At 36.6% G+C, this 23,056-nt stretch overlaps 1 protein-coding gene across 13 annotated transcripts in view; it reads right to left on the reverse strand.

Annotated features, from left to right (window-relative positions):
* The window catches only part of MEF2C (myocyte enhancer factor 2C), a 174,558-nt gene that overhangs the window by 96,162 nt on the left and 55,340 nt on the right, over positions 1-23,056 (reverse strand). For 5 of the 13 annotated variants that reach the window (XM_043913572.1, XM_043913567.1, XM_043913577.1 and 2 more), the window contains one exon: positions 1,604-1,799. In XM_043913572.1, the coding sequence (XP_043769507.1) occupies positions 1,604-1,657 (54 nt within the window). In that variant the 5' untranslated portion in view covers positions 1,658-1,799. Of the gene's footprint in view, positions 1-1,603; positions 1,800-3,588; positions 3,978-5,195; positions 5,445-23,056 lie in introns of those variants that run through there. The other 8 variants (XM_043913568.1, XM_043913566.1, XM_043913575.1 and 5 more) reach the window with 4 other exon arrangements.

Here is a 23,056-nt window from a genome sequence, read left to right on the forward strand (position 1 = left end):
TTATAATTCATACATGTAGCAATAAAAAGTTTTAAAGCACAAATAAGTTCTAGTCTCACTTGAAGGTCCAAGAAGACAGAAAGGCACAGTAGGGAAGAAAGAACATTTTTATATGGGGGAAATTAGTGTGGCGGGGCTTCCCCAAGGCTGTCCTCTTAGCTTTCAATGGGCAACAAGCAAGACACTCTCCTCCACCAGGGTCAAGGAATGTCTGTTCTGTAGGTTCCATTATTCATTGCAACGGTTGTAATCTGGTAGTACTGTCTCTTAGAACTGGTATCTGTTATTGATTGCATCCATCCTAATGTTAATTTAACATTAACAAACCACCCAACTATTCTTTTTTTGAAGAAAAACAACAAATTTATTAATATTTCTGTATTCACAAGGGGCTTCCCTGGTGGCACAAACAGTAAATAATCTGCCTGCAATGCAGGAGACCCAGGTTCTATCCCTGGGTCAGGAAGATCCCCTGGAGAAGGGAATGGCTACCCACTCCAGTGTTCTTGCCTGAATTCCATGGACAAAGGAGCCTGGCGGGCTATAGTCAATGGGGTTGCAAAGAGTCGGACATGACTGAGCAACTGACATATACACTGATACTAATTCACAAGGTCTCACAGAAAAGAAATGAAACTCAAAGACGCAGTTAGACACTGGAACTTATATGCTCTTTTTAACAAAGGAAAGATGGTTTGAGCTTCAAGGGATGATAAATCATGGGGAAGCGATTAGGAGATCCATGGGAAACCAATGGAAAATAAGGGTCACTTTAGTAAAAGCTTTTTAAATGCAGCTCCATCTTGGCCACACAGATCGTCTTACTTCACCTAACTAAATCTGCTCTCCCCAAGTGTGAAGAAAAATAGAGTCGAATCACAAATATTCATAATATACAAGTCTTTGCTGAATAGAGCACTTGGATGCATAAAGTCTTTAGAATAGATTAACTGTATCATAAAGTATCACAGGAGTTCTAAAAGCAAATTGTAACATCAGGTGCCTCTAGGTTTATAAAACTCAAGGGTTTAAAGGAAATGGTATGAACTGATGGTTCTTGCCTGCATGTTTGAAGGTGCTAATGTTTTGTGGGGATATCTTCTTTGTTGTTGTTAGCACAATGTTAAATATTTTGAACGTATTTCAAAGTCTCTTTCACTGTGAACAGAATGAAAACTATTTTTATACAGGATATTTAGCCCATATTATAAACCTTTAGGTGGAGGACCACAAAAGGCCTCATTCCCACTAATCTAAGAATATCTTTATTTGGTGATGCATGCAGTAGAGCAATATTATGCTTATTAACTCAATTATTAAGCTATTTATGTTACACTAATGCAGCTCCCATTTAAAATTAATGTTGACGTAAAAGGTGAATAATCATGAATGTGTAAAGTATATGTTTTACCCACAGGATGAAATTAACCCTGTACATATAAGAGAATATTAGCACTTAGATAACATTTAACTCACTAAATCTTTTCCTAATGGATAAGCTCAAAATGCTTTCAATACCCTTAATGTATCTGGGGGGGGGGGAGCGGAAATGTAATAAACAGTCCATGTAAATAATAATACCAAAAAAGTTTACCCCACTCACCTGTCTGTTACGTTCATCCATAATCCTCGTAATCTGAATCTTTTTTCTCCCCATAGTCCCCGTTTTTCTTCTCTCTCTCGTCCCTGAAATTATGTATTTTTTCCTTCCTTTTCTTTCTCTTTCCTGTTTCCTCCAAACAAATCTCCTTCTTCAGCACTTGCACAGCTCAGTTCCCAAATCCCTGCATTCGTTCCTGCTGAACAAAAATAAAAATTAAGCACTATTTTAACAGCAAGCCACTTTCATAAGAACTATCACTTTCTATTTTTTTTTTTAATTCTGTGGAACTAAACAAATCAAATGAACAGAAAATAAGTATTTATTAAAAGTACATAATATATCGCATGCAGGAGCATATCAAGTAGAAATGGTTTGTTTTTATAATTAAAACACTCTTGTAAGTAATTTAACAAGTCATTTAAATGATGAAAACTATGCTTTAAAGCCCAACACTTGAAATATATCTTTTGCAAAAAATTTCTTAGTATTTTTTAATGAAATTAGGTGACTATTTTTACCCTTGTTATGAAAAATTACCTAAATCAGAGAGTTAATGAACCTTTATGTACCTGTGTATGCTAAGTAGGGCAGCTAATTCATTTCTGAAGGGAAAACAATCTCATGTTTTGACAGCAGAGGTGATAACGTCCCTCGTTATGCAAATAGGATGGACTATTATGAAAGTGCTATTTGATATATGTAAATGTCAACTAATTTAAATCTAAATCCTTTAATCTTACTTTTAAAAAGTCACTGTTATGGGAACACTGTAAAAATAATGTGGGATATTTAATCTTACATAACAAGCAGCTATCAGCTGTGAGATCTCCTTTTCCTTTTGAAAGCCCTTAAGCTATATCTTGAATACAAGAATCAAAAAAGATAATCATTCACAGAAAAGAAAGAAATGGTGCAAAAATTAAGAGTATTATTCCATTTATGACTATAAGCTGTCAGTCCCTGAAATTTAAATATTTTAAGAAGACATATCATATCTCTTTGGGTAGTAAGATACGAAATTATAGAATCTTGTCATATACTGGATATCTTAGGCCATGAAATAAATGAGAGAAGTGATCATTGATAATGTAAGATAAATCCAGAGAATCCAGGGTATTAAAAGTATTCTTTGTTTTAAATTATATCTGAAAATATTTGAGTGAAAGTGAATTGCTGTGAAATGTGGAAGTTAACAAAAAGGCATTCCACAAATGGTTTCTTAATTTGCAAGCAACAGCTTCAATCATTTTATCCCTTCTTCCCTCAAAGAGTGCAAATACTTAACATGTTGCTCAGAGTTTCCCTGTTTATTTTAGTTGGTGTCTGACAACCGACCTGATAAATTCCCACATGTATTATGTAACATTAAGCCCATGTCCTGGCTATTTAATAGATTATTTGGCTCCAATTCAAAGCTATTGGAATAGGAATTGGAACTGTTACACACTTGGTCTGATCACATTAGCTGTCTTTTGACTTCTTTAATTTAATTTCTAAATTCTTTATCACCTTGAATAAATTTTTTTTAAGTTTTCTGTGATTATCTAATTGCACAAGCTATTATGATATAATTAGTTCTGGTGGATTAAGTGCTGCTTAAATACTAAGACTATCCATTCTCTTTTTCCCAATGCCTTCTATGAAACTACAGCTCAGTTCTGCCTCTGAGAATATATAAATATATATGTTGAGTAATTTCATGACCACACAGGGCTCATCAAAATGATTACTCCAGCGGTAATTTTGAATGTTGGAAGTAGTTCAAAGCTTTAGAGTTATATAAATAACACACATTTGGACAGACAGGAAAAAATTAGCTACAAGATACATTAAAAATTACATTAAAATATAAAAAAAAAAATGAAAAATCCGCAAAGCACAACTGCATATTCACTATTGCCAAACACTGTCCATCTATCTATTTTTAGAGTCAGTCTAAAATATCACTCAACTGGACAACTTTCCTGTGTTTCCTACAGTCTTACCTTAGAAGCAAGCAGCACGTTAGAATGGTATTTCCCATGCATGTGCAAGACCCCAAAGAGACAAACAGGCTTCCTCGGTCACAGAAAAGCCAACCCATGAATCCACAGCAAATGCATATGGGACAATTTCCTTTCTTTCATTGAGCTGAGGCCGGTGGCACTATCGGCTTACGGGACTATGCCTGCCTAAGCGCTTACTCACTTTAAGGTGGAAGGTCAGGGTGAACAGATTAGAGAGTGGAACGAGGCGGGGAAGATGAGAACCTCTGCAGATCCTGATTTCAAAATACAAATAACCAAACGAGTAGAGAAACATCCCTGGAGAAGAGTCTCCTCGGAAGGACAGAATTCCTGATGAATCAAACTTGGAAGAGCTTCCATCTCACCACCCAATATTTCACAACTTTGAAACAAGGGACAATTCTTAAAAAGAGCAGAGCAAGGATTTTTTTTTTTTTTTTTAATTCTTAAAACATAATGGGACATATTTTGCCAGAAAGAAATGGTTTGTATCAATATGTATAAATATACAAAATAACTGATTAAAAATGACATTAAATATATTCTGTGAAATATACAACGTAAAGAGAATGCAAGGTTAAATTTTAATAGCATTCAAATATCTTACTTCCCATAAAAATGAATATGTCTTGAAGGGTGCTGCCTTTTGAACATTTCTGAAATGCAAAATTTGATATGATTAAGTACATATGCAGAAGAAGACGTGGTGATGATGAGATTGTTTTCATGAAGCAAAATGTGCTTTGGACTATTCGGCTTAAAGATTATTTGATTATGGGTCACCATGTTTCAAGGTTGTCAGTAAAAATTCAAAGAGTTAGGAAGGTCAACAACAGCTCAGTAGCTGTTTTCTTAGCATAGCTATTTTTTCAACCTGATTTTTACACAAAAATTATACTGCAAAGTTGGTTTCAAGAATTAGTTTGTAGAAGGCCTAGAGAGGCTGAAAAAGAGATGACATAACCTCATTAATCTGAAAAATTGCTTTGTATGTATATGAAGAAAAGGATATAACAGCTAAACTCCACGTAGTAGTATTTGAGTTACACTGAGAACTTTCATTATGTACAATCAACCATAAGCTTAAAATAATTCCAGCAGCCTTGCCGCTACTTCTTTCCACATAAAAGAAGAATTCTTGGAAAATGACAGAGCTACAGAGAAACAATCAGTAATTAAAAAAAAAAAACAACAGTCTACCATAGTTACACTCTATAGAGCTACAGTCCTCTGATTTTTTTTTTTCTTTTTGTCAACCTAAATATAAGAAAAATAAAATCAGGCTGCTTACTAAACAAAAAGGGGAACTTCATTATGGCAGGCTTCTGTTCACTTTGAGTTTGGCATGAGCAGACAGATGAAGGCAAAGTGGTTTGAGACCCAGGGAGAGGAGGATTTCTTGTGGACAGATGCGAAAGCTCCTTCTCCCACCCGGGGCCCTCTCATTTACAAACCAGTTCCCTTGAGTGACACACACCTCCTGCCCCCTTCCCCCCTCTTTCTTGCTCTCTTCCTCTCTCCCTCCCTCCCACAAATCCCTCCCAGTAACACAGAAGAATCTTGACAGAATGGCAGGAAACACGCACAGGCTGGTCAGGGAAGGATATGATGTCAGCAACCACGAACAATAAAAGGTGTAAAGGTGCTTCCTTCCCTAAACTGTTCCAGAAGTGTAAAATGGGAACCAAAACTCTTCACTTCCTTCTCTGAGCAGAACTGTCTGAGGGCGCTGGGCTGCACACCCCGCACAGGGAGGCCTTTGAGAGGTTCAGATAAGGGCCAAGCAGAGAAGTCCAGACACGGGACAACATTTCTGACTCCTATTTTTAAGACACCTGGGGAAAAAAAGAATCCATTTCAGCTCTACGTTAGTATTCTGTCTGACTGCTAGAAGAAATAAAAATAAGGAAACAGATAAGTTCATTTTGGTGAAGTCGGAGATACACAGCAATTACCATTTACCACGCCTCACCAAAATCATCTTAACACAGCTCAGGCAGCCATTTAACCTTAATTCACTCCCTGGAGGCACATGAAGAATTCTACACAGGCGAAGAGCCAAATGGATACATTATTTTATTTTTATTTTTTGGTAAAAAATAGAATCATGAAAATTGTGAAAAAAAATCAGTGTTTGTTAGGAAAACACACAGATTACTTCTTTGCCTCCATAATTAAAAAAAAAAAAAGATATACTGGATGGTGGTGGGGAGAGGAAAGAGATACCTAAGTTATCGAAATTTTCAAAGTTCTTAACAAGAATTCAGAGTAAGAATCAAAGTAACTAACATAAACTTTCAGTATATAGTGAAACTATTTATTTTAATCTCATCACTATTAGGTTCTTTCTAACATGGAAATGGCAGTCTACCATAAGATTTCTGTAGGAAGAAAACCACATATCAAGTGGATCTGAGTCATCTTCAGATTTCAATCATCTTCCCACAACACTTTGATTTAGAAATTAAACATAACCTTCAGTTTTATGTTTTGATCTTAGAGTGAGACTGCCATGCCACATTAAAAGATGTGGGAAGAAATTAATTCTCTGCTGCTAAACTTATCTTTGCAAAGCATGTATTTTGCTACAATAGGCACAGTGCAATCACTTAAATAAAAACAGCCTATGAAGAATGATAAAACATTAAAAAATGTGATGTCAGTTTGCAATGAAGAATTCTGGTTTTTTTTTTTACTCACATTAGCAAATAACTTTTTCACTGACTCACATTTTCACTGACATTAGCATCTTCATAAACTGTTTTGTAAAAACTCAAGGCTGAAAACCAAGTATGCTACATCATACAAGAAATTATACGGTTAAATAAATACAAGCTGGTTACTTAGCAAAGGACAAAAATGAACATAAGCGCAGTTGCTTCAAGCCTCGTATTACTAATTCAAACAATTAAATGATGCATTATTATTTTAAGTGGAAAACTTTGCTCATTATGCTGCATCTAGATACATTTAACTTTCTGCTTTATGATATATTTGAGAGACATATGAGGCCTTTAATTATATTCTGGTTACAAGGAACAAGTAGAACTTTCACTTTTTTCTCTTAAGAAGTATTCTGAACTTCAAAAGTGTTAGTCATTCTGCTGCGTTCGACTCGCTGCAACTCTACGGACTGTAGCCTGGCAGGCTCCTCTGCCCATGGAATTCTCCAGGCAAGAATACTGAAGTGGGTAGCCATTTCCTCCTCCAGGGGATCAACCTGATCCAGGAACTTCCAAAGATATTATAATAATTATTAATCTTATTGTTAGTCAACTGCGTGATGTCTTATGAGTTAAGGAATATTTCCTTGGTCTTGAAAGTTATTCCATTTCCCTCTAAGTTTACAATGTATTATATTGAATGCTATATTACCCTAGGTATGAATGCAAGCTGAGTTCGTTCTGAAGACACATAGCTAAGACATCCTCTTAAGGATAATAAAATTACCCATTCTTCTCCACCAGATAAGTACCATCATGCCAAACTAAAGTTATTTTCTCAATTTAGTCCAAGTTAATATGATTAATTTTGAGTCATTTTCAATATAGTAACATAATGTCACACATACAAATAATAAATAATGTCAACTGTCTTTCAATTCCTCACACCTGCCATGCTCCTTCCTACCACAGGGCCTTTGCATATGCAATTCCTTCTGCCTGAAATGTTCCTCCCTCTCCTCTGTGCCTCCTTAACTTCTTCCATTCCTCTCTGACTCAGCTCCAGTTTCACCTTCCAGAAAGCACTCCACATTCCTGAGCACATCAAATGCTCCTGTGAGGACTCAGAGCACCGTGCCTTCCTTTGTGGCATGTCATAATAGAAATTCTGTCTGTCTGCTGACTTCCACAACATCTGTGGGCCAAGTCTGGCTTGCCTGACTTTTGCATTCTCAGTTTCTACCCCAGTGCCAGGCGTACAGTGGGAGCTAATAACTATTGGTTGATTAATGAATTAATTTATTAAGATTTTTATCTCTCAGGTATTTTTTTTGGTCACTATTTTTAATGACTACTAAGATCACTTTTCATTTATACATGAAGAAAGCTGATAATCTCACTTAATCTTTCATTGTATTTATATAGCATCTCATAAATGGAATAAGAGATTCTGAGAACTGGAGGCTGATTACAGACTAATAATTTAATCACTTGGAACCACTGTTCGTTCCCCTGCCTTACAAAACAGTTGGGAAAGACTTCTTCATCTTTAGGATAGTGTAATCATTAAATGTAGTACTGTAGGTGAAGGCTAGGTACAGAGCAGGAATGAGGACGTGGCTTACTACTTCTAAGACTGCTTCAGTTTTGAGGCAAATTGAAAGTCATGTACAATAAGGTTATCAAGGGAACCATGTAGTCTTTACTTATACCATGAAGACCTCACTTTGTGGAGATGATGATGGGCAACTTCTGAAGGTAATACCTCATTTATCCATTAGCAATAATCATTATATGAAGAAAAATTTACAGTGTTATAAAAATTAAGAAGTTTCACATAAGTATCAGTCATGGAAGAGCTTCAGGCTGCAAAAGTGGAAATAACTAGGGAAATATATCAATTTTCCCAATGACCACGGCTGCTGAAAACTCTACATTAATGTTTCTAGTCCTACTTTAATATCTTTCCCCAAGGACAAAAGGAGATGAAATGTATGTCAGAAATATAATAAGGCTAAAAAAGAACTCATTTTGAAAACCCCTGCAATTAATTTAGCAAGTGGGCCTAACCTGCCATTATCACTGATATAAATCATTTTATTTACACAAAACTAGAATTTAAGAGACAGAAATCTTTAAACAACTGTATTTCATTATAAACAATTTAATAAACACAAGGGAAGCACAGCTTCCCTGTCATGATCATCCATGGTATATTTTGCCTTGAACATATTTTTCACAGAGGAGCTTAAACAGTTTTCTCCAATCCCATGCTAAAATAAACTCCGAATGGTCTAAAGATGTCAAAAGCCTTGTGCTATCCAACCACACCATAGTTTTTAGTCTTTCCGCATCATACTGAGTAATTAAGTCAGGGTTCCATCAAGTCTTTGGTTTCCTGATTTTTCACAACAGCATGTCCACCTTGCTTTCTTCTAAAAGCCACCGGGTGATGGGGCAGGGCTCACCACCAACGCAGAGCCAGCCCTGTCCTCGTCACAAAGCAAGACCTACCAAGCATCACAGAGCGTGCTCTGCTCCCCAGCTGCAAGCGCTCCCAAAGCACATGCATCTGGATGTTCCGCTGCTGTTATTGAATACAGCAAGTTAAGCACTCTATGACACCAGTACCAGCAAAACAAAAGTGTCAGCCTTCAAAGCACGCTAGGCTTGAAATGGGGGATGTGCTATTATAGGTTTTCATCTTGTTATGACAAAAATCTGAATTCCAGGCCTCTAATGATCCTTTTGAAAAAAATCTTATTCATTATTTTCTTAATCTTTAATACATATTTCATTATTAATATGTAAATATTCAACAATTTTTTTTCTCAAAAGCCTGTGTGTATTAGACACAGTTATCACCCTTACTAATCCATTTGCCTGTGTGTGTGTGTGTATGTTTGTACAGAGGGAATATTTTCCCAAAAACTTGCAACAAATTGAAAAAACACATTTTAGTTTTTCATAACATGTGTGTAAACAACAAGAGTGCATTTTAAGACACCTGAGTAGTCCTGAGTATTATCACTAATAAATGATCATAATACTATTAGGACTGTGATATAAATGGTTAAAAGGACATTTTAAGTAAAGGCTAAGTAATAAAATAATAATCTATATTCAAATAATCTATATTACATGATTGAAAATTATGTTCTTGAAAATGATTTGCCTCTGTTGTTGTTTACTTTACCAATTTATTAACATTTTAAAAGTGACTTTGGAATGAGAAGAAATACTACTGTCTTCCTGTCAATGTTTTTGTTCTACATTAAGAAGAATATGCTTGATAAATCATCTGCTATTTACATTCACTGAATGTCATTTACTTTTGTCTCTAGCTAAACTTTAGAAATGTAAAGTGTTTACACAGAAATCTTCTATGATAATTCACATAATATTCAAAATGCCATAATCATATCTCAAATCAAAATACAGATATTTGATATTACTATTATATGTGGCTCAACATAGAAGCCCGTGATTCATCAATTTTTCTATTTCTCTTCATCTCCTTTACAGCATCCTAATCAACCTAATTAAGGCTTTGTTCATCTGAAACCTCTGATGACAATTTGTTTAACTCTGTCCCACTGTGGTCTTCTTATAAGGAGAATTAAATCTGATCTTCTGACAGCAATCATTAAATGATCCCAACTGGCCCCAATTAAGCCACATGGCTCACGGGCTTCCATACAGTCAAGTGTCAAGTTCCCTGTTTCATTTACACATCATTCTTTACCTTGGTTTATTTTCTTAAAGCCAATTAAGTATATGTGTCTTATCAAGTGGAACTACAATAAATTTCCTTGTGTCCACTAGCTCAAGACAGGGCACCTCCTGACTCCAGAGTCACACTGAAACATCATGCATGACTCCAACATCATGCATGACTCCTGAAGACTTTCTCTCTAGCTGTAGTGCTATTAATGAAAAAAAAATTATATTTATTTACTCAGGATGAAATTGATGCATGTGTACCTTCTCAAAGTAATATACATGTATAAATGGTTCTGGTGAACATAAATCAATAGTAGCTTTTCATTTGGCTTATTTACAAGGCTCTTTTAATAGAGTAGTACCTGCATTTAGTTAAGTTTAATATTCCTTTAAAAAAAAAAATTTGAAATGATCTCTTTAAGACCCTCTAAAACAGCAGTACCAAAGTAAGACTTCTGAAGTTAACCTTTCTTACCCTTAATTTCTGCTCTAATTTTTCCACATATGCTCAAATGTAAGTTCTGTAATGATGTTCCCAGGCCTTCCTACGTGCGCAGGTAGCCTCAGGATTTAGAGCTCATTGACTGTGTGCTACTCCTGGGAAACGGTTGATTAAAAACAGCCTCTTGAGGAGTAGCTCCTATTCACATCTGGCTCATCTTATTCTAAACTCTAATACCTATGTGGAAATTTGACCCCAAGCTTTGGCTTTGGAGAACCTCAGTTTACAGACCCTTTATCTTAGGTGGCAAGGCAGAAACATAGAGAAATTAATCCCAGTATGACTGGTGTTTGACACAGTTTCTGAAGGCCTTGATCATTGATTGACCTGACTATTTTCCTCTGAATACAAACAAATGCACTGTATTTTTGCATCTAGTCTAACAATAGCTATCAGTGATCATCTGCTGGTTTCTGATGCAGGCTGTCACAGTTCTCAGAGTAGATGGATTAGAACATATCTGCTCATCCTAATCATATATAAAAACTGACATTAGGACAGACGACTGGAATGGATGTTATGCATCTCATAGGACATTAACCTTGATGGAACATGTAATTCTTTTTATCACTGACCAACAGATGTGACTACAAAGAAAAAGGAAAATGCAATGGAATCTTTAGTATACTGATGTTTGGCAACACCTAGAAAAAACAAAAAAAGGATGTGCATTTTCTTTAGGACAGTTAAATACACACTTGGCCAGCTACTCAATAAATCACTGTTCTTTTCCTCAAAAGAACAAAATTCAAAATATTCATTACAAAACGCTGACAAATTAGAAAACACTTACCAACCTTACAACTGACTGACTTTTCTACAAAATGTCTAACAAATGTATTAAGATGTTAGTAAAGCAAAACAGACGCTGGGGTGTTGTATTATGAAATATTTCTCACTGTATTATAGTAATCTCCAATAAGATTTGATGTTAATTTTAGAGCATGCTTCTGCTAAAAAGGGCAAACCCTGCAACAGATTTAGTACAAAGAAGCTGAAAATATCCTGTGGAAAAAAAATCTGTAGCAAAATCAGCCAGCCCAAATCCTGCCATTACTCAGCACTGCAGCGACGTGCGGATGTTTGTAGTGGTTTGAGGAGCTAGCAGGGGTGGAAACTCTACATACTCGACTCCAACATGATTGCAATTGAACCTCATCAAAGTAAGAGCTCATAATTTGTCACAGAAAACAGCCAATTAACATATGTTAGAAAAAGGCTTCATAAAGATAATATATGATTAAAGCCCCAGTGCAGCTGTTGAAAATCAAAAGTATGCATTTAAAAAAGAAATCTCAGCCTGAGTTTCCGTATGGTTAAACTGATAATGGCTACTATGATTTTTTTTTTTAAGTTGAAAAATATAATTACAGTGCTTCTCCTAAGTTTGGGGTTATGGCAAGGGAGAACTGGGTACTGCAGCCCTATTTACTATGCCTTACTTAGTTCTATAAATAGTTGAAGCCCTTGCCAAAACTCTGTAGTTACTTTGTTATAGTGCTATTTTAAACACAGACCTTCATTGTGAGCTAAATGGCCTTCAGGATGCACTTTGTAGTTAGAGCATTCCTCTCAAAACTATATCCTCCCTTTATCTGTGTAAAACTCCAGGACAAGAGGACTCTACATGACTGCCCCGCTGACTACAGAACATACTGGGCTGTGTGACACACACGTTTTAATACTTCGGAACTTTTGTCAGGGCTGGTGGTCAGGAAGGGTGACAGTTAAAGGTCAGAAATGAGATTAAGGTGCACGAACGCAGTGCGGATCCTTTTACGGGACACAAGGCAGGCGATCTGAACCAGCCTTGGAGCAGATGAACTATATGAAACTATACGTGGTGTATGCTCATCAGAGAATTTCAACTAAACTCTAGCTTGGACCACACGGCCAATCAAATCCTGGCTAAGCTGACGGCATCGGAGGCGGTGAGCCAAAATTGTGCTGTTTAATATTACACATATCAATGGAAAAAGTCTGATCAACAGTCACGTAGATATAAATACATTAAGCATTATACTCGGTGCCAGAGACGCCAGGGTGAACAAAACACAGGTACCGGTCATCACGAAACTGAGACTTTAGGGGAGACAGGGGACTTGTATAATGATTGCTAACAGAAAAATGATAGAGAGAAAGCACCACAGCAGAACAGGCTAGGTAGGGGGTGACGACATAGGAAAGGGGCCCAGGTGGTTAGTGCTGTCAGGGAAGGGTCATTTGCAAACATGACATCCGAGACGAGCTGTAAACAACGGACGGACCAAGGCAGTATCTGCAGGGTGAACGTTCCGGCACCCCACCCATCACTGGTGGTACAAATTTGGCCAATTCACAGTTTCGTAAACCTCAGCTGCCTCAGCTAGAGAATGGGAATAATAATGCATATATTATATAAGGAGGATATGAGGCTCAGGAAAAAAAATAGATCCATATTCATTTGCAAAAATTCAGTTAGATGCAATTCAGCTTCTTGACTACCCTGTGTAAACTTGTTTTCTTCACTTTAACATGATTTAATTTTACGGAAACTATAAATACTTTGAAACAGGGAGAATACAGTATAATGCAAAACGTTTCTAAATTTATATTAGTTGAATCCAGCAGTGTATTTTCCCTTGAGATGTGGCTGTTTCATTTAAGTAATGACCACTGGTTGAAATATCAATAGGTCTCGGGGATATAAGTTCACTTTGCATTGCTAAATATAGACAATACCATGGGCAGTCTGACAATTACAACACAAAATTTCTGCAAACATAACATAAGAATTATATTTTTTAAACTGTATTTTTAAAACTCTTTTAGAAATAAACAATCTTACAACATTACTAATGTAACTGAGTCATTGTTTTAGGTTGACTGATTTCCTCTCTCACAAGGCCCAACTCCTAAGCCAGCAGCACAGTTTTGATTAAGATCTCAGAGATAATGCCAGCGTCTCACTGTATGGGAGATATTCACACATCTTTGGACACAAGCATCCCATGAGAGTAAGCTACGTAGCCTCAAGCCAAGCAGATTAATTTCCTACTTAGAAGGAATAGACAAACTGAACCATCTAAAACTTTTTAAAGCACTTTTAAGAGGAAAAATACCAAATTTAAGGACTGTGAATTTTAATAAATAGGAAATTAGAGTGAAGGACAATAGACACTTTGATTTCAAAAGTTGTAAAATATAAATGTCCATCAGAAAAGTATAGAATTTTAAGTAAGGGGAAGGGTCAAAATTTCCTATTCAAGGAAACTTTATTTAAGGAAAAGTGGGCATACATTTTAAATTCTCTCTCCCCTGTCATTTTTTTTCTGGAGGAGTGGTATAAATTTGATCCTTTATTCCATCATTTTGCTCTTATGTCCTGTTTGGTGAACGTAATTGTATAATTTACCAAGAAGCCTAAATGAACACTCATCTGTTTTCATATTGATCAAATACCTTGAAAATCTGGAAGTTTTTTTTTTTTTTAAGTCAAGCTGCCTTTTTTCCTTCCTAAATGAGTCATAGTATAGACTTTTTTTTTTTTTTTAATAAAAACTAGCACAGCATCTTCTCTCATGCTCGGTGCCAACCAATACTTCTCATCGCAGACTCACGTCCCTCCCTATCTTGTCCAGTGATCTGTGGAGGACGCTTCTCTCCTTTCAAAACTCAAGTCATAACTGCACACAAAGCAGGCACATAAATACGAATTTCTTCCCTTTATGTGAAGCATGCCCCACTTGATTTTTCATTTCATCGCCTTTCTTTATCTCTCTTGCTACACGCTTAGAACTGAGGGGATATGGAAAGTGAAACTGTCAGAGAGCTAGGAATAGAGGTGTTTTCAGACGAACAGAACGTTTCCTCCCTAAGATGCAGGCAGGCTGCACGGGGCGGAGGCCGCGGGCCAGGGAGAGCCGAGTCGGGTCCCAGGCCCAAGGCCTGGCGGGTGGCCCCTTATCTCAGCACGTCTACACATTCCATCCCAGGCTCTTCTCAAGGAAAGCCCAAGTCATCCTTGGCAGATAATACTACATGGAAAGTATTACAGTCCTTCCCCTGTAACAAAGACCATGCTACGACACATGAGGAGTTACTGACACAGGCAGCTTTTCATCCCGATTCTCTAAACCTTAGGGTCTGTTAAGAAAAGCACCCAAGGGTGGAAGCAAGCTCATGACTCTCCTTAGAAATCCCAAAGTGGATTCCAAAGATCACTGGTTTCTGAGGATGCCAACAAGTGATTCCCCACCCTACAGCACCCCACATCCCCCGCCAGTAAGTTAGAAGATGAAAAAAATCAGGAAAATAGATTTCTCTGTTACAGGACTTTTCATATTCTTTAATGCGTGTGACATCAGAACCTGAAGTATTCACAAATTTATCAGGAATATCCCTTGGGAAATGCTAGCTTTAAAGAAAGGAACAGACTTCTTTCCTGTGATCACTGAACATAAGTGATATAAACCAACACTTAGCTCAGTGACTGGCTCAAAGAAAAACCTAACAGTATTGCTGAATAATAATTGATAGGAACACACTATTCTTTTAGCTCAACAAAGGAACACAAACATAACAGAAACAGGTGCAGAAAACTTTTTTTTAAAGTAAAAATATTAATAAAATATTTAGCAATTAGTGTAATTTGTGTCCAAAGTCCAAAGCACCAAAAGGCAGTAAAGTGCATTGTGAAGAAAGCTCTATTTGGAATTGAACTCTAATGTGGGTTCTGTTACCCAGGAGCTGCAGGCCTTTGGGCCGGTCAACTCCGCTGAGTCTCGTTGTGCTCAGATGTATAAAGGCAGCTGGGTTCTGCTTCTAAAGTCCTCTTTGCAGTTCCTAAATGGTATAAATTCAATAAAGGTGTAAGACAAAATGAAGTCAGGATGCTTTAGAGAAACAATTAAGCTGACAAAAATGTTTAGTTGCCTGGTAAATATAATCACTTTTTCAACTTTTTTTTTTTTTTGCCTTGAAAAGTTGGTTCACCTCAGTCTCAAGCAAAATAAGCAGTTAAGATCAAGGTTACATTACGTACTTTGGACTGCTAACTATATTTAGAAATTTAATAAATAATTAGCTGTAAGTTATAAAATATCATGGCACTAAAAACATTACATCTATTGACTCTAACCCTCACAGCAGCCTATGAGGCAGGAACTATTACCATTTCCCTTTGACAGAAAAAAAAAGAAGACTGGAGGATAGACAAGTTAAATTACTTGCCCAGGGTCACAGAGCTGGTGTTAGAGCTATAATTTGAACCCCTACAAACCCAGTCCTAGACTTGGTAATCGAACCACACCCTCTGCTACTCCTCTATGGATGCAAGGTAATATTAAAAAAAAGTACCTTAAATTTAAAACTATACATAGAAAACATGATGTTTAGAGGGATTTAGTGGAATCTAAGGAACACTTTTAAGCTCAATGTTCTTTAACTTACCTAACATTTTCTTACCCTTGATGGCAAAAAGAGAGTTTCCTTCACTGTGCTCCCAGGGGAACAGAGTGAAACTTGAGCTAGATACTTTCCATTAAAATGTCAGTATTTACTGGCTGATCAGCACCAATGGTTTTCTCCCCCTTCCTTACCCCAAATGAATGTGGTGGCTCGTAAGAGAAAGCAGGTGAGTGAATATGAGTCAGCATATATTCATCTCGACTCTGGTAAAAACCACCAAAACAGGTGTCTCCCTGAGGATAGGTCAGGGGATCAACCTCATTTATGGTAAGATGAGAATTGCAGAGCAGTTATTATAGACATCTTATCTCTAGGCTTGGGGCACGCATCTTGTGGTCCTTCAAAGTATCTCGAGTGGGTTTCTAACCTGGATCTAACTAAGTCTGGTAAAACCCTGTCATCTTTTCCCCACCCTCTTTCTATTCCTCCTCTTTCTCTTCCTTCTTCTCCTCCAATTACGGTCTACTACAATATCCCTCTATAGGCAGAAGAGTCTCCACTTGAGGATTTTATACATTTACCTATTGATTTAGGATTCTTTGTGTTGGAGACCTCTCGATACAACTGCAATGCAAACTCTTAGAATATATTCTTTTTAGAAGTAATTTTACAGCTATCAACTTTATAAGACACACACCTAATATAATATACAAATCAACTGTACAAAAACAGTTGACAGTATTGGCAATCTATTTATGAGAGCTGGAAGAAAAATCACACACTGGTATGTTACAGAAGTTCACATCATTTTTTTTCCCCACAACGTATCACATAGCTTGCTCTATCAGAGCAAGCTCTATCATTCGTGACAACACATGACAATGTAGTAAGTTTGTATATTTTCGGCATGTATCAGCCTTTTCTGCTAAGTTCATAGGTAGAAACCTGTGGTATAGATAAAGGCACATAGGTCTTCATTTATGTATTTACACACGTTTACTGTTTACCAGCTGATGAATACTGTGGGTCAGAGCCACTCAAAAACTCCACAAGCAACAAGGGCATATTATATCCAAGTCTGAATTCAATTTACGATGCTGGGCAGGTGACTGTCAAGTGAAAGCTCAAAATGGCTACCCATGTATCCCAGGCGCTATGAGAGAGCTTGTGGTAAACAGGAAACCTCTGAGATTTCTAACTTAGCAAGAAGGGACCTGTTGGCAAATACTGCCTTTCACAGTGAAGACACCTCTGGAATAACTTTTACGCTGGTGGCACTCAGGCCTGTGGCTGGATCCAATACCCAGAGAGTTCTGAGCAGTGGTGGGGGAGCCCATTCCTTTTAGATGCTAGAAAAGGGGACACGGTCATCAAGAAACTAGTTAACAGACCAAGTCATTATCTGGGCAGATTCCTGAGGATTCAAACATTCAAAGTTTTAGAAAAGTGTTCATCTTTTATATCTCAATGAACTGGAAAACAAAGAAAAATGGCACAGTCTCTCCCCAGTTCCATTGACAAAATATAGTTAAGATGAATATTAACTGCTTCTTTAAATTTAATATGGAGAATTTCAGGAAGGGCTTGGACATGTCACTTGCCTTAAAATGCCTCTTTATGAGACAGATAAATTTTGCTACGTTACAAAGGAGCAAAAAATGTCTTTTTTTTTTTTTTTTTTGGTATAAACACATATCTACATTTCCATTCAGCCAAGGTAAGAGGAGAAATGCTGGATATTAATAGCGGCAGGGGCCATGCAAGGTCATATCATTTTTCCCTCCTTCAGATAATACTATACCCAAATTATTTCATAAAGATTCCACCTCTCCTATTTTTAAGGCCTTCCGGAAAAAGGAGCAACATAACCTTCCTCAGTAACCTATTTTGATATCTCACAACTCTCACTCTCAGGAAATTCTTACTTATAGCTAATCCCTCACAGAATACTTTATGTCCAGTCCTGTTGTTTTACCTCTGTACACAGAACACCACTGGGTGATCATGTCTTTGTGTCATGGGCTTTAAGACTGTGGACTGAATTACACCTATTTCTGCTGTTCTTTTTCACCCATCCTTGTGGCTCTTCAAATCATACCTTAGTTCTGGAGTCCAAAAATACACATAGTACTAAAAAAAGGCTCTTGTATACTCCTATCAGATACATATTTTTAATTATCCACACACGGCATGAATTTTAAAGTAAATGTTTACCTTTTCATCTATTCCAATTTTGCATTTTTTCCGTTGCCAGATTGCTTCCAGCCAACTCTTCCACATTTTATATTTAAAGAATTTATTTTCTCTCTCTTGGTATTCATGACTTCTGACCACTTCTCCAGTTTACCAAGGTCATGCTGAGTTCTGATCTCATCTTTCAAGGATCAGACCTCAAAAACTCTCTTTACACAAGACTCTATAAATTAAATGAACAATTTATTTATTTCACTATTCCTTTAGCTACCATTCAAATCTGTGTGGTTTAGAGAATATTTTCTCAATTTAAGGACAAGGATGTCATACAGAACAAAATCAAAAGCCTTGGAAAGTTGAGATTATACCTATCCTTCTCCTTCACACTCAGACAGTTAAAATATACTGACATGACCAGTTTCAATACTGACACCCAGGGTGTTACAGGATATATAACAAATCATTATGATGTTTTTCCTTGTATATTTTTAAGTCTGCAAAGAGAGTAAGGATGGTTCTCTGGTTCATCCTTTTTTTTTAATGTCATCACTGTAATGGTTACCTTCTAGTCTTTAGTTAAAAATCCTTCAGAATAGTAGCTTGTGGCCCTGCAATGGCATTATGTTATAAGAATTCCTGCTACTAAGATTATCTTAGGCTTTAGTGAGGCTTGCCCAGTAGTTCCATGAAATTTGCTTTGTTATTTAGTATCACTTGATTGCTTAGGTCATAAGTACATGTTACATTTCACGTATGTGGCTAAAAGCATGAGGTCATTTTACTGCCTAATAAAGGTAAAAAATAAAGCAAAGAAACATTTACTTCATTCCTTCACTCAACATTTTTTTTTTTTTTTGCAGTAACTACTATGTTCCAAGCACTATTCTAAGAGATCTATCAAGGGGTAAAACAGACAAAAATTCATGCCCTCATGGAACTTAAAATATTCCTGATATTATCTATGTTTATTTTCCCCTCCACATGAAATATGGCCTTTTTATCCTTTGTTGTTGTTTTTGGTTAAAGTGAATGAATTTGTAAATATCATATCTTAATTTTGACTCCCCTTATTAAAGTTTAAGCTTTCACTATTTCTTATAACTTTTACTTTCATATTATTTAAAAAATTTTTTTCTCATAATACTTCTTTATTCCCATTCCTCATATGGTTTTTCTATAGCCAACCAGACAGCCTTCTCCCTTTTTAAATGTTTGTGATACAAGATGAAGTAGTCTTTGACTACTTGGGCAATCCTCTATCCTACATACTAAATTTTCTAAAAATACCTTTTAAATATTTCCATGTCCTTTGAAGATCTGTTTCATTAAAGTCATCTTTATTGTTGATTTCTTTAGTTCTTTAATTCCTGGACCTTAAATTAGTATGAATCTTTGGTCAATCAGCAAGTTTGATAGACTTAAACTAATTAATGAATAATATAGTCTTAGCTTTACTGGAAGAGAAATTCTAATACATTAAGAAAGCCAACTCATTTTCATATTTCCTGATTATACATCTGGTTAAGGTTTGACTGAAATATTTGGATATTTCTATTATACTAGGAGAGTCTCTTGGACTGAAAGGAGATCAAACCAGTCAATTCTAAAAGAAATCAACCCTGATTTCACTGGAACAACTGATGCTGAAGCTCCAATACTTTGGCCATCGGATATGAAGGGCTGACTCATTGGAAAAGACCCTGATGCTAAAAAGATTGAAGGCAAGAGAAGGGGATGACAGAAGATGAGATGGTTGGATGGCATCACCGAGTTTGAGCCAACTCCAAGAGATGGTAAAGGACAGGAAGCCTTCACCATCGTCACTGGTGTGCTGCAGTCCATGGGGCTGCAAAGAGTTGAACATGGCTGAGCGACTGAACAACAAATTGTACTAGGATGAGGACAAGTGATCAGTGACTCCCTACTGTGTAATGAAAGATAGATTCGAAATGAAGTGCAACTACAGACATCAACTGTATGGAAAAAATAAAAGATACGCAGTAAGAAAAATTCTTCCCTGAGAGTTCATGGATACAGTTCAGTTCAGTTCAGTCGCTCAGTCGTGTCCGACTCTTAGCCACCCCCTGGACTGCAGCATGCCAGGCTTCCTTGTCCATCACCAACTCCCGGAGCTTACTCAAACTCATGCCCAACGTGTTGGTGATGCCATCCAACCATCTCATACTCTGTCATCCCCTTCTCCTCCTGCCTTCAATCATCCCAGCATCAGGGGCTTTTCAAATGAGTCAGTCCTTTGCATCAGGTGGCTAAAGTATTGGAGCCTCAGCATCAGTCCTTCCAATGAATATTCAGGACTGATCTCCTTTAGGATGGACTGGTTGGATCTCCTTGTTGCCCAAGGGACTCTCAAGAGTCTTCTCCAACACCACAGTTCAAAAGCATCAATTCTTCGGTGCTCAGCTTTCTTTATGGTCCAACTCTCACATCCATACATGACTACTAGAAGAACCAAAGCTTTGACTAGACGGACCTTTGTTGGCAAAGTAATGTCTCTGCTTTTTAATATGCTGTCTAGGTGGGTCACAACTTTCCTTCCATGGGTACAGTATCAGCAATCAAAATGACAGTAAATAAGCAAGTGGGAGATCCTGTGAAGATTCTTTGTCAAAATTTTAGTTTTCATTAAGTATGTTGAAAAGAGTCTCAGGAAAATAGTCAGATAAGGGAGCACACATCTCTTCTGTGTGGCTAGATGTATGCCAAAATGCCAGCTTCATAGGTAAATTTTTCATATATTTATGAGCCTAAATAATAAGTTTTTAAAAGATGTTAATCTAGATTCGGATTTCAAAGGCTTTTGAAGGAAAGCAACTCTTCTTTGCTAGAAGCCTTGAAATCAGGATGGACACCATCCTATATATTTTTTTTCTTAAGTTAAATAAACAGTGTTAATGCAAATACTGTATAGGGCAGCCTCCTGACTCTGAACTGGAGAGGGCACCTGATGTCGCCACAGCCATCTACCCACAGAAACTTCTGCCTCTCCTCCAATCCTGCTCTAGGAGGAGAAGAGTGTGGAGTACGATGGAGAGACAGGCATGTCACTGACAGACAGCTGGGAGATACAACAGACGGAGCTACTCTGAAAGATCCGAATACCTGGGGTGGTGTTGCCTTGTCTCTTTTAATGCTTTCCCTACTTCATCTTTTTTTTAAATGCAAGACTTTGTAAAATGTCTCTTTAGATTTCTTTTGTGTTTTGTTTCTTTTTTAAAATCACATCATAAAAAGCATTTCTATTTACATCTGTTTTTCCATTAGCTGTTGGCCTTTCCCTAAAACTTTAACACGCCAACTCAACGGACATGAGTTTGAGTAAACTCCGGGAGTTGGTAACGGACAGGGAGGCCTGGCGTTCTGCAGTCCACAGGGTCACAGAGTCAGACGTGACTGAGCGACTGAACTGAACTGAAAACTTTAACTGTATTCTATGCTTAAATTACCCAAACACAGACATGTTCCATCACTTAAAATATTTTCAAATATTCTCTGTGTGTATGTGCTACTTAAGTTTTATTTTAAAAAATCAATGGTAAAACAATAAATTGTGGGGATTAAGTTCTAAAAAAAACCCCAAATCTATCTCTAAAATTCTATTGAGACATTGTGCAAAAGTCAGACAGACCAATTACTAAGTAGACAATGTATACTACAAAATCACATTTAAATTAAGTTTTAAATATTTCTGAAATTCAATTTTTGTATTTCATTTCATTTTTCCTAATACACACTTTCTCTTCAAGAAAGTGAGAGGCACTGACTGGATGATACACATCTCTTTCATTTTTAATGAAAGATTTTATAATCTGTTGAAACTAGTATCTATGGCTTTCTTTAATCCAGAACATTATCATGTTCAGTTCAGTTCAGTCACTCAGTTCTGTCCAACTCTTTGTGACCCCATGAATCGCAGCACGCCAGGCCTCCCTGTCCATCACCAAATGTTAGGAGAGTCTATTTCAGATTGGAAACATGGAAAGAAAATAAAGATCTAAAGAGTAAAATTTGAAGTTTTGGCAATAGAATTTTAATTAGTGTTTGATGGTTTATTCCTGTGAAACAATTTTTAATCAGGCTCACAATAGTGATAGTTCATTGAATGAACATGTTCCAGGAATATTATTTCTATCATTTCAACTGAACCTTATACTGGATAAGTGTATACTATCATGATCATGCTTCATATTACATTTCTGATTCAGAAAAAAGAAATCAAGGCACTGAAAATATATAAAACCTGCCCAACTTTATCCCATAAGTAAGTAGCAAAACTGGGCTGATGTAAGAGAGCCTAACTCCAGATTCCAAGTTTGTATTCCTCTGCCATACGCCTCATGTGTTAGGCGGCCTTACAAAATTCTAATGAAATATCTTAATCATCTAGTTTTAAAATTTTATATATGAAGGGCCTAAATCAGTTGACAGTAAAATAAATAAAATCCAGTATATTCATGATCTGAGCTTTTATCTAAAAACAAACCTTAAAGTTTGATTCCCCCAGAATAGAGAAGAGTGTTTCATTTTCTCTTTGACTTTGCCACGTCATCCTTTGAAACTAGATTAACATATTTGTACCTTAAATACAATATACCAAAAATACTAAGTAACTTTAACTTTTTTACTGCTTGAAATTATGCTTCTTTTTTTTTTTTAATTATGTTTCTTAATGTACTTCTATTGCAGTATTTGAAGAACAACTCTTTTTCCCCATGGTTAAGATTTTAAATAATGTTATAATGCCAGCGACCATTTACTTATAAATTATAGCCAGAGATAAGATACCTCTAATTTTCCATTTGGTGGATTCCTGGGTAACATAAACATAATAAGGAATTCTGATTATATAGATCAACTTGACAGGAAATTGGAAATAGGTGTTAAAGGTTAAATTTATAGGTACACTGATGAGAAATGCAGGATACTGTAATCTACTGAACATGCCTTACCTAATAAATTT

Source organism: Cervus elaphus, chromosome 9, assembly GCF_910594005.1.
Source record: "Cervus elaphus chromosome 9, mCerEla1.1, whole genome shotgun sequence".
In the NCBI taxonomy this organism is placed as follows: domain Eukaryota; kingdom Metazoa; phylum Chordata; class Mammalia; order Artiodactyla; family Cervidae; genus Cervus; species Cervus elaphus.